Genomic DNA, 12,331 nt, shown 5'->3' on the forward strand with positions numbered 1-12,331 from the left:
ATTGTGTGTGTTTGTTTGGGTCTATTGAGGTATCTTCTGACATTTTGTACTGTCGCTCATAGACTTAACCAAATAGTGGGCATGTTTGTTTGTATAACTGCATTTGTTTTGGGGACTGAATCATTGTAGTAGGTAAGTCTGCATTCACAGCACTAGCTATGTTTCCAAAAAGTTGCTATTTATGTGCATTTCGGCACTTCCATCCAGTGCTTTTTATGCAATATCCCAAAATTTGCAAAAAAATAGGTGAATGGAAACATAGCAATTGTCACTAATGTCATGCTTTTAAGAGCCCTTCAAATAAAATCAGCTACTTGAAAACGTCAACTATAATATAATGAAATAATATGCAATTTATGTATCCACAAATTTCATTTTAATATTATTTTTTTTGTAATTATGTTATGTACTTTTGTCATGTTTATTAGATTTTTTTAAATATTACTATTTAAATTTATTTTTTATTTCAGCTTAAGTGTACATTTTAATTTAGTAACTTTAGTGTCAACTAAAACTTTGTTCAACACCATTTCTATTTTTTTTTTGTATTTCTAATCTAACATTTTATTTCAGCTTTGTTTCAATTAGCAAAAAACATTTTAAATAGTTTAAGTTGTTGTTAAAGGGATAGTTCACCCAAAAATTTTAATTTGATGTAGAACACAAACAAAGATGTTTTAACTCAAACTGTTGCAGTCTGTCAGTCATATAATGGCAGTCAATGGGACCCACGGCTTTGAGAGTCCAAAAAATACATGCAGACAAAACCAAATTAAATCCTGCGGCTCGTGACGATACATTGAGGTCTTAAGACACGAAACAATTGGGCTGTGCAAGAAACTGAACAGTATTTATATAATTTTTTATCTCTGATCCACCGCAATGTCCAACTGACATTGAGTTAAAAAATCTTTGTTTGTGTTCTACTGAAGAAACAAAGTCAACTACATCTTGGATGCCCTTTGGGTAAGCAGATAAACATCAAATTTTCATTTTTGGGTGAACTATACCTTTAACAATAACAACCCTGTCCAGATGGTGTAGTTATAATACCTGCAAGCAAAACTGTCGAGGAACGGTCCATGCTAACCTTGATATATATCGAATTTCAATTAAAAACACCCCTTGACGTCCTCTGATTGTGTGGTTCATTAACCTCTCTCTTTCATTCTCTCCCCAGGTACTGTCACTCGGAGCAGATGTGCTTCCTGAGTACAAGCTTCAAGCTCCACGCATCCACAAGTGGACCATCCTCCACTATAGCCCGTTCAAGGCAGTATGGGACTGGATCATCCTGCTCCTGGTGCTCTACACGGCCGTCTTCACGCCATACTCGGCCGCCTTCCTCCTCAACGAGCAGGAGGACGAGAGGAGGCGCACCTGCGGCTACACCTGCAACCCCCTCAATGTAGTGGACCTGGTGGTGGATGTCATGTTCATAATCGACATCCTCATCAATTTCAGGACCACTTACGTCAACCACAACGACGAGGTGGTCAGCAATCCCACTCGCATCGCTCAGCACTACTTCAAGGGCTGGTTCCTCATAGACATTGTGGCTGCCATTCCCTTCGACTTGCTCATTTTCAGATCAGGTTCAGATGAGGTGAGGGTTGTGACATGCTAATTTAATCAATATTATGTTTCAAATGCACAGCTAGAACAGAGTGTACAATTGTTAAACTTTCTAATTTTAGAAGAACCATTTAGAATAGTCAATGAATCGTCTAGAATATTGATTGCAGTGTAATAATGTTGATTACGCTTGTTATATCGACCTGTAGATACTGCTATATTAATGATGTATACAGTAAAGGTGAAGGTCACTTCCACAAAATAGGGTTGGACTATATAGAAAAACAGCCTTTACAATGGTTCTTACTACTTAATGATTACAAAAGTATGTGATTTGATCTGCCATTTTATCTCATGAAAAACAGAGTCCGATTATAGTAATTTATTTTTCTTTTATATAGTGTGAAAGTATATAATTATGTAATGTATAAAGAGATCAGTTTAGAAGTAAACATACTGGAAGTATTATTTATTTTTTTATATCTTTTGTCCACAAAACACAAAATGGATACATTTTAAAGTGCCCCTATTATGGGTTATGAAAGGATAATATTTTGTTTTTGGGAGTCCCCAACAACAGGTTGACATGCATGCGAGGTCAAAAAACACTTTCATTTTCTTATAATATGCATTGGTCGATTTCATTTAAAGCAGTGCAGTGCTGCTTTGTATAAAGCTGTTTCCAGGGAAACAGCTATTTTGAACACTGCAAAAGTGACACCTATAGTGGCAACCATAGGCATATATAGACGCCCTGTTTGACCGCTCCAGGCACGTAGATGCTGCCGCCATCTTGGAACGGTATTTTTGACGTCATTCACCATACTGTAGGTTCGCACAGAGGTTAATCCCGTGGCAGAAACAGAGAAACAAATAGAGACATAATTAGCATAGCTGCTGTTCCATCTAAGCAAAAATTATTTGTTCAACCCAAGCTAAAGAATAATAATAATGTACATTTGATCAGATATAACTGCAGTACAAGATTATAAGATGCATTATGTGAATGCTTGGCTAAAGAGATGTGTCTTTAATCTAGATTTAAACAGAGAAAGTGTGTCTGAACGTTATCAGGAAGGCTATTCCAGAGTTTGGGAGCCAAATGTGAAAAAGCTCTACCTCCTTTAGTGGACTTTGCTATCCTAGGTACTACCAAAAGTCCAGAGCTTTGCAACCTTAGGGAGAGGGTTGGATTGTAGCGTGGTAGAAGACGAGGTAGGTACGCAGGAGCTAAACCATTTAGGGCCTTATAGGCAAGTAATAATATTTTGTAAATGATACGGAACTTAATAGGTAGCCAGTGCAGAGACTGTAGAGGTCATGAATGCATGAACTAGCTTTTCTGTTTCGATGCTTGGCAATGTTTTTAAGATGGAAGAATGCTGTTTTTGTAACACGGGAAATATGATTTCCAAAGGACAAGCTTCTGTCTAATATAACACCCAGATTTTTGACTTTAGAGGACGTAACAGTGCATCCGTCTAGTTGCGAATTGTAATCCAAGAGATTTTGTGTACAGTTTTTGGTCCAATAAGTAACTGAAGTTACTGAATTTAATAGGAGGAAATTATTGGTCATCCAAACTTTTAAATTTTTTACACAATCAGTTAGCTTAGATAGTTTAGAAGTTTCATCTGGTCTTGTTGAGATATATAGTTGAGTATCATCAGAATAACAATGAAAACTAATCCTGTATTTTCTAATAATATTACCAAGGGGCAACATGTATATTGAAAATAGCAGAGGACCTAGGACAGATCCTTGTGGTACTCCATACTTTACAGGTGATAATTGAGATGACTCCCCATTTAAATGAACAAAGTGGTAGCGATCGGACAGGTAGGATCTAAACCATCTTTAAGCCTGCCCTTGAATACCAGTATAGTTTTGTAATCGATCTATGAGTGTGTCATGGTCTATAGTGTCGAATGCAGCACTAAGCTCAAGTAATAATAGCAATGAGATGCAGCCTTGGTCTGAAGCAAGAAGCAAGTCATTTGTAATTTTAACAAGTGCAGTTTCTGTACTATGGTGAGGCCTGAAACCTGACTGAAATTCTTCATAGAGATCATTTTTTTGCAAGAAGGAGCACAACACAACTTTTTCTAAAATTTTAGACATAAACGGAAGATTTGAAATGGGTCTGTAATTTGCCACTTCATTAGAATCTAGTTGTGGTTTCTTAATAAGAGGCTTAATAACCACCAGCTTGAATGGTTTTGGGACGTGACCTAAAGATAACGATGAGTTAATAATATTGAGAAGCGGTTCTTCTGCTACAGGTAACAACTCTTTCAGTAGTTTAGTGGGTACAAGATCTAATAAACATGTTGTTAGTTTAGATGCACTGATAAGTTTATTTAGCTCTTCCTGTCCTATATATAGTTGTAAAGCACTGCAGTTTTTCTTTGGGTGCGATGAATGAAGCTGAAATACTACACACAGTAGAATCTACATTTGATATTGTATTTCTGATGTTATCTATTTTATCAGTAAAGAAATTCATAAAGTCATTACTATTAAACTGTGAGGGAATATTTAGATTGGGTGGCATGTGTTTATTTGTTAATCTAGCCACTGTGCTAAATAAAAACCTGGGATTGTTTTGGTTATTATCCATGATTTTGCGGATATGCTCTGCCCTGGCAGCGTTTAGAGCCTGTCTATAGCTGGACATACTGTTTTTCCACGCAATTCTAAAAACTTCCAAGTTAGTTTTTCTCCATTTGCGCTCAAGATTACGAGTTTCTTTCTTGAGAGAATGGGTATAACTGTTGTACCATGGCGCAGTACGTTTTTCTCTAACCTTTTTCAATTTGCTTCTAATATATTAGAGAAGATGCCCATGTTGCTAGTCATTTCGTCTAGTTCATGTGTATTTATGGGTACACAGAGCAGTTGAGATAAATCAGGCAGGTTATTTGTGAATCTGTCTTTGGTGGCTGGAACAATAGTTCTGCCCGGACGATAACACGGAGCCATATAATTAATATCAGTAATATTGCAAATTCTTTTAGGAAATCTGTATATGGCCCTGGCGGTCTATACACAGTAGCCAGAGCAAGAGACAGGAGAGATTTATTTTGCATATCTAACAGTGTAACATTAAGCAGAAGTATTTCGAATGCGTTAAACCTCCTGTATCCTGTTTTCTGAGTAACATTGAGAATATCACTATATATTGTTGCAACACCGCCGCCACGAACAGTAGCTTGGTGGAGTAGACTCATTTAAACCAAAATATTCATTTGGTTTCAGCCAGGTTTCAGTCAGGCAGAGTACATCAAAATTATTATCTGTGATCATTTCATTTACAATAACTGGTTTGGGTGCGAGTGATCTAATGTTTGGGAGCCCAAGCTTTAAAAATTGTTTTTGTTAATTTATTTTGCGTTTTTCTGGTTTAATCACAATCAGATTTTTTCTAGATCCTGCATTAAATTTATATTTTGACCTCGCTATTCGGGGAACAGACACAGTCTGTATAGATTGGACAACACAAGTACTTCTATCTTTTAAGTGGGTAGAACAAAAGTCATCATAGTAGTTATTTGAGAGTTGGCTTACTAGTCAGATGGAGCGTAGCATCCTGGAGATGTTGTCCGACAGGAGTTCTGCTCCGACTCTGCTGGGGTGCAGGCCATCAGCACGGAAAAGGCCAGGACGCTCCCAGAAAAGATTCCAATTATTAACACAGAGCGGTTTCAAGAAAGTATCTTGTGAACTTAATTATAAGGCTTCTTAAAGGGATAGTTCACCTGTTAATGAAAATTCTATCACCATTTACTCACCTTCAAGCTGTTTTAAACCTATATGAGTTTCTTTCTTCTGTGGAAAATAAAAGATCTTTTGAAGAATAGAATGAAGAGAAGGTTGATGGTCCCCACTGACTTCCATAGTATGGAAAAAAATTATATGGAAGTCCAATTGGGACCATTAACTGTTTTGATTTTTGTTCATCAGAAGGAAGAAATTCTTGCAGTAAATGATTATTAATTGATGACAGAATTTTCTTTTTTTGGGTGAACTATCCCTTTAAATCATATGATAGATTTGTATGAGGAACAAATCAAAATTTAAGTCTTGAATCTTTTGAGTCGAATCTTTTTTAATTAATCGTTTGTTTACAACACTGTTCTGAATGATTTATTCTGAATCATACTGATCCATTCAACTTACTGACTCAATGACTGCAGTTCACAGGTCACTAGAGGAAAAATGATTGGTTAATAGTGATTTGTTCCTCACATAAAGCCATGCAGTCACTTCAGAAGTCTATTTAACATGAGTTTTTGATGTTTTTTAAACTTGACAGCTCAAGTTCTTGTTCAGTTTTATTACATGTAAGGTGGACGGGCTTCTTCAGAGATTCCCCTTTTGTGTACCATGGAAGGAGGTCATAAATATCATTCTGTCGCAATCATGCAGACTAAATAAAAATGCAAACTAATTAATCCTCTCAAACTTGTCCTTCCAGCCTCAAACCACAACTCTGATTGGTCTTCTAAAGACTGCACGGCTGCTGCGATTGGTGCGAGTAGCGAGGAAACTGGACCGTTACTCTGAGTACGGCGCGGCAGTGCTCTTCCTCCTCATGTGCACCTTTGCCCTCATCGCTCACTGGCTGGCATGCATCTGGTATGCCATTGGCAACGTGGAGCGCACCAGCTCTGCCCGTATTGGAGGCATGAAGATTGGCTGGCTGGACAACTTGGCTGACCAGATTGGCAAACGCTACAATGACAGCGATTCCTTTTCCGGCCCCTCCATCAAGGATAAATATGTAACTGCATTGTACTTCACCTTCAGTAGTTTGACCAGCGTGGGATTTGGAAACGTCTCTCCCAACACCAACCCTGAGAAGATTTTTTCCATTTGTGTCATGCTCATTGGCTGTAAGTGCACTACATTCATTATCTATATTAGGCATGACAACTAAGGCTTCACTGGGAACTTCAACAACTTAAACATTAATATACATTACTGCACAAAGGTCTGGAGTCATTAAGATTTGATTACAAATTTGATTGATTTTACATTTTAATTTTTATTTTCATTTGTCATATTTTCTCAGCTACTATTGACATACTGTATGCTACTGTTTAAAAGTTTGGAGTAAGTTTTTTTGAAGTTTTTGTAATAGAAATTATTATTTAATTCACCAAGGGCACATTAAATTCATCAAAAGTGACAGTAATGTCCTTTATAATATTACAAAAAAATTATATTTCAAATAAATTCTTTTGAACTTTATATTCATCAAAGAATCTTGATCTTTTCAACTGATAATAATGAGAAATGTTTCTTGAGCTGCAAATCAGTATATTAGTAATTTATAAAGGATCATGTGACACTGGATACTGGAGTAATGGCTGCTGAAAATTCAGCTTTGCATCACAATAATAAATTACATATTAAAATAAACCTTAAATAGATCAGTTCTTTTATGTTGTAATCATATTTGTCAATATTACTGTTTTTACTGTATTTTGATCAAATAAATGCAGCTTTGGTGAGCATAAGAGATTTTATTCAAAAACTGTATTATTAAAAACATATTTTGTTTACACCATGCTCTTGGCTGATGATAATCTTTGTTCTTTCTTTCTTTCCAGCCCTGATGTATGCCAGTATCTTTGGCAATGTGTCAGCTATAATTCAGAGGTTGTATTCAGGCACAGCTCGCTATCACACTCAGATGCTACGTGTGAAAGAGTTCATCAGGTTCCATCAGATCCCAGGAGGACTTCGACAACGACTAGAAGAGTACTTCCAGCATGCCTGGTCCTACACTAACGGCATTGACATGAACGCTGTGAGTTACAAACACACACATAAACTTTAAATATATCTGAAGTAATACATGTACTTTTATACACTACCCTATATAATGTTCAAAGTATAGTGAGAGGGCTTCCAGACCCCACATATGTGTTATAAAGCACCACATTTTTTTAATGTTTTGATTTATACTTAAAATGCAACTTTTTAACCCTTAGTCAATTTCTGGGGTTTAATTCAAATGTGAAAAATATTGTACATCTTTAATGTTGCATAATGTTGTCGTTTTCTCATATGTCCTGCTACAGGTGTTGAAGGGTTTTCCGGAGTGTCTGCAAGCTGACATCTGTCTGCATCTGAACCGCAGTCTGCTGCAGAACTGTAAGGCATTCCGGGGGGCGAGCAAGGGCTGTCTGCGGGCTCTGGCTATGCGTTTTAAGACCACTCATGCCCCACCCGGTGACACTCTGGTGCACAATGGAGATGTATTAACCGCGCTGTATTTCATCTCCCGCGGCTCCATAGAGATCCTCAGAGAGGATGTGGTCGTGGCCATTTTAGGTTTGACTACTTTCTAGTTCTGTCTGTTTTATTTTTTTATTTTCTCTCCCCACCTTTTATTTATTTCAGCCCACTCCAGCTTGAAAGCTAAAAATTGCTGTCTAAACTTTAGTAAATGCATAGAGATTTTATTAGTGATTTGAGCTTGATACTTCACATTAATTGTTTTGCTCAGAAAGCTGATGTAACTGTATCTTGCTTTTTGCTCTGTTAATTTATTTCAGCTACACCACTGTTTAATTGTTTGGGGTCGATAAGATTTTTTTGTGTATTTGAAAGGAGTTTCTTATACTCAGCAATCGATGAATAGAAAATTAAAATCAACAGCATTTAGTTCAAATAGAAATTAGCTGTAGAATTATAAAGATAAAATATGATAAGATATGTAATATTATATATGCTTGTCACTTGTGATCAATTTGATGCATCCTTGTTAAATAAAAGTATTAATGATTTCTTTCATGCCGCTGCTCCTGACTGTTATCTAGGGTGGTCCATCCTGTCAGCAGTGTAAGGCCCCAAAAATACAGTAGCAGCTGTACACTAAAGTGCAGCTTTATAGTGCCCCTTAGTGGTTGAACTCTTTTGAATGTTGTATTAATACTCCGCATTACACGAAGCCTATTTGGCACCCAAATGTGATGTTATTCTTTCTATATTTCTCCTCATCTCCTCCATTCCAACTCCTGCCTCTCTTTCTGTTGCCACTGTAGATAAGAATGATATTTTTGGGGAGCACATTAGTCTATATGCCAGGCCGGGGAAATCAAATGCGGACGTGAGGGCTCTGACGTACTGTGACCTGCACAAGATCCTCAGAGACGACCTGCTGGAAGTGTTGGACATGTACCCCGATTTCTCCGACAGCTTCTGGAGTAACCTAGAGATCACATTCAACCTTCGAGATGTAAGCCACTCAAACTCACACAATACAGAGGAAATAAATGTGTGTTTCTGACAATAGTGAGTTATTATTTGTTTCTGTACATGTTTTCTGTAATTATGTGAGTTACTGAAGCTTGTGTGTATCAGGCAGACAGAATCATGCATGCAACCCCAAGCGAGGACTCAGACTGTGGGTACCGCCGTCCCAGACATCGGAGGAACCCCTTACAGCGAAATCGACCTGGTAAGTGTGCCAATCTAGTCTAGGACGGCCACAAAAATTATACAACATACTATTCTGATCTCTCTCTTCTCTCTTACATCACTAAGATGGGATGGACCGAGATGGGATGGACACTTACCCAGTCCAGTCCTGTTCACCTGTGGGCAATCACCAGGGGGCAATACGGCTCTCACACTGGGATGAATTATGCAGCAATACTAGTGCTGCTTCCTTGTCCAGTGAGGAGGACATGAAGCCCTTGGTATCTGGCCAAGGGGAAATGTACTCGCCAGGGACAGAGATGCAAGAATACTCCCCTTCTGCAGTCAGCCTCATGCCCTCCGGCAACAGCACAGCTTCTGCCATGGGAGGACCACTGGGAGTGACACATCCGTACACAGGTAGCAAGATTAGGTTTGGTGCTTCCTGAATCATTGTAGGCTGAATATAATATCAGCCCAAGTTCATAAAAAATATACACCTTTGCAAAAAGGGTATTACATTGCTTGGACATTTCGCAGCAGCTAAGTGAAATGTCCAGTGAGTGGTGCTAAAAAGATAAATAATGTTCTTCATCCATATGAATAACATTCTTCATCCATACAGCGGCTCCTCTGAACGTGTCGGGGTTATGCGGCTATTTGCCCGATCGCAGGGCCAGTCAGTACTCAGAGAGTCAGAGACGTTCCTCTGCAGTGCAGGCCTGCTACCACCATCACAGTCCCTGTGTTCAGGACAGACCGAGTCAGCTGCAGGCGCGTCTGGAGCTGCTGCAGTCGCAACTCAACAGGTCTGATTTCCAGAGGACAAAAAAACAAGCTTTTAATGGCAAAGTCTGCAGTTGTTGTACAAATACACTCTTTCTCTCTCTTTCTCTGTAAAGACTGGAGACCAGGATGACAGCTGATATAAATGTGATCCTGCAGTTGCTGCAGAGGCAGATGGCACCTGTACCCCCTGCCTACAGCGCTGTTTCCCCTGAACCGCTGGTCCACCCCGCTCATCCCACCAGCCTGTACACCTCAGCAACGCACAGCACTATGCCATCTTTACAGATCAATGACAGTTCATCACCTGGAAAGGTAGGTTATCATGTAAACAATGAGAGAAGAACGCTGGTTACATTGATGAACAGTAGATAATTCCAGAAGCAATATCCACCTTATTTTTCGATGCCGAAATAATCCATTTTCTGTGAATGCGGGACTTCTGGTCCATTAGCCGCTGTAGGGAAATAACGAGAAGAACAACAAAAAGATTTATAAACCTGAAGGGTAAATATACTTAGAAGTATATTATATTATATGATATTATATTATATTATATGCATAATTTCATGATTTTTGACAAAAAATAACTATAACAATAAACAAAAAAAACTTTTAGATTTGTTTTTTAATAAACAAATAACAATAAATAACATTTAATAAATTACATCACACACATTTAATAAAGCTGTGAAAAAAAACACACATTACAAAAATAATCATCTCAAATTTCCTGCAGATCCCCTAGCACTTTCTTGCAGGCCCCTGGGAGTCTAGAGACCCCACTATGAAAACCCCTGCTGAACAAAAAAGAGTTTTGTAGAGAAGATTTTTTTGGGGAGATTTCCAAGTAGATAGGAGCTTTTCCAGACAGCAACATAGTTTTGGCCCAGATCCGGCCCACATCTGGCCCGTGTGAAATCCAAGCGGGCCAGATGTGGGCCGGATCTGGGCCGACACTGCTTGCTGTACTTGCATGACTAGTGTTACCAAGATGGCGACGAGTAAACTGACATCGGTAATATAGTTATTGTCACCAACAAAGACTGATCTCTGTTTTTTTTCATTATCAGCAGTCTAGATGAATCTTTGTAGTGAGCATGTTGCATGTCTATATTGAACCGGACCTGTTTTATCCACAGAGCTCTGACTTGGACAGCTTCAAGGAGAAGTCTCCAGACTCTTTGTCCAGTGGGATCCATCTAACAGTTGCCTCCAATGACACCATGTCCATGTCCCCAGAGACAGAGCTGGCTGTGCCCACAGGACTGAATCCCCCCAGAGAGCCTCATCAACAGCCCCCCGGACTGCTGTGTAGAAGCCTGCGCTTCCCTTCGCTCCCAGACAGTCTGGAGAGTCCGAGCACGCTGGAGGGATCGGCAGAAATCCAGAGGCACGTGTCCGATCCAGTCTTACCTGGAAGCTAGAGGCCAAAAACAGACTACTGTCCTTTCCGAGACGCATATGTGCTTTCCCTTTTCAAACAGCTCAATATTGCACATCTGCAATAAATGTATTCATGTTACTTAGTTAAAAGGACGTCCAGTAGAGAAACCGGTGACTGTAGATTTCTCTGAATCTCTGAGGTGTTTTGTCTCATATCCCTTCTCATTCAGAGCAGGATTTTTTCCTCTTTTTGGTAACACCTCTCGACTTTTGTGTTATTGAATATGAAGAGAAGCACAGTGGGCAATAAAGACAAAGTCAGAGATTCTACATTATGATCACCTGTAATCATGTAATAATTGTACATTTTTGTCTGTCTGTTTGAGATTTGTCATTACATACTAAACCTCATCTTGTCTTCTTACATCCGCTGAGATTCGGAGGTTGGATTGTCTGAGGAAATGACACATACAGTATACATTGGGCTTTCAGTGTATAATGAATTACTTGTGTGTACTGATATTGCAAATGTGCAAAATTTTATTTTCAGTGTATAGATTTTCTAATTATATACTATTATAAATAGTATATAATTAGACTACTACATCAAATGACATAATGACTGGCACAAAAATGAAGCTTTGTATATTTGGATTCATAGTTACCAAATAGGCATGAATTCAGGGTTATGAAATGATATTTCATACTGAAGTGGTTATTTAACCACTTCATAACTCCTGATGGGTGGTGTGACTGTGTGTGTGTGTGACCTTTTGGAAATGTGATCACTGAATTTGAAAGAGAAGACGACTCAATCTTGACGTTCTGATTGGAGAAAGTGAAGGACTTTTTTTGTAAATCACTTTTTGAGCTGAAATCAGTGTAGTTTGTTTTACCTCTGCAATGTAAGCAGATGAATGTATGTAAAATGATTGGAAACCTTTATTGGACTATTAAGGTTTCCAAAAGCACACAATTATTATTATTTTTTAGATTAAATATTATTTATAAAGCAGTACTAATGTTGCACTGGAAACTCAATATTCTTGGTCTCTTTTTCATAATTTTTTACTTTTACTAGGGATGCACTGATATTAAAATGCTCAATACTAACAAGCTAATAATTATTTTAATGTTATAAGCAATGTTATTT

General features: G+C 38.2%; 1 protein-coding gene across 1 annotated transcript in view; it reads left to right on the plus strand.

Moving 5' to 3' along the window:
* LOC306853172 (voltage-gated inwardly rectifying potassium channel KCNH6-like) overlaps nucleotides 1-12,217 on the plus strand; it is a 37,324-nt gene extending 25,107 nt beyond the window's left edge. The window contains exons 7-16 of the mRNA XM_079390380.1: nucleotides 1,181-1,606; nucleotides 6,053-6,470; nucleotides 7,191-7,390; nucleotides 7,665-7,917; nucleotides 8,631-8,824; nucleotides 8,950-9,046; nucleotides 9,133-9,426; nucleotides 9,632-9,815; nucleotides 9,909-10,107; nucleotides 10,935-12,217. Of these exons, the coding sequence (XP_079246506.1) occupies nucleotides 1,181-1,606; nucleotides 6,053-6,470; nucleotides 7,191-7,390; nucleotides 7,665-7,917; nucleotides 8,631-8,824; nucleotides 8,950-9,046; nucleotides 9,133-9,426; nucleotides 9,632-9,815; nucleotides 9,909-10,107; nucleotides 10,935-11,219 (2,550 nt within the window). The 3' untranslated portion in view covers nucleotides 11,220-12,217. The remainder of the gene's footprint in view (nucleotides 1-1,180; nucleotides 1,607-6,052; nucleotides 6,471-7,190; nucleotides 7,391-7,664; nucleotides 7,918-8,630; nucleotides 8,825-8,949; nucleotides 9,047-9,132; nucleotides 9,427-9,631; nucleotides 9,816-9,908; nucleotides 10,108-10,934) is intronic.
* The last annotated feature ends 114 nt before the right edge of the window (nucleotides 12,218-12,331 follow it).

Source organism: Barbus barbus, assembly GCF_936440315.1.
Source record: "Barbus barbus genome assembly, chromosome: 3".
Lineage (NCBI taxonomy): Eukaryota > Metazoa > Chordata > Actinopteri > Cypriniformes > Cyprinidae > Barbus > Barbus barbus.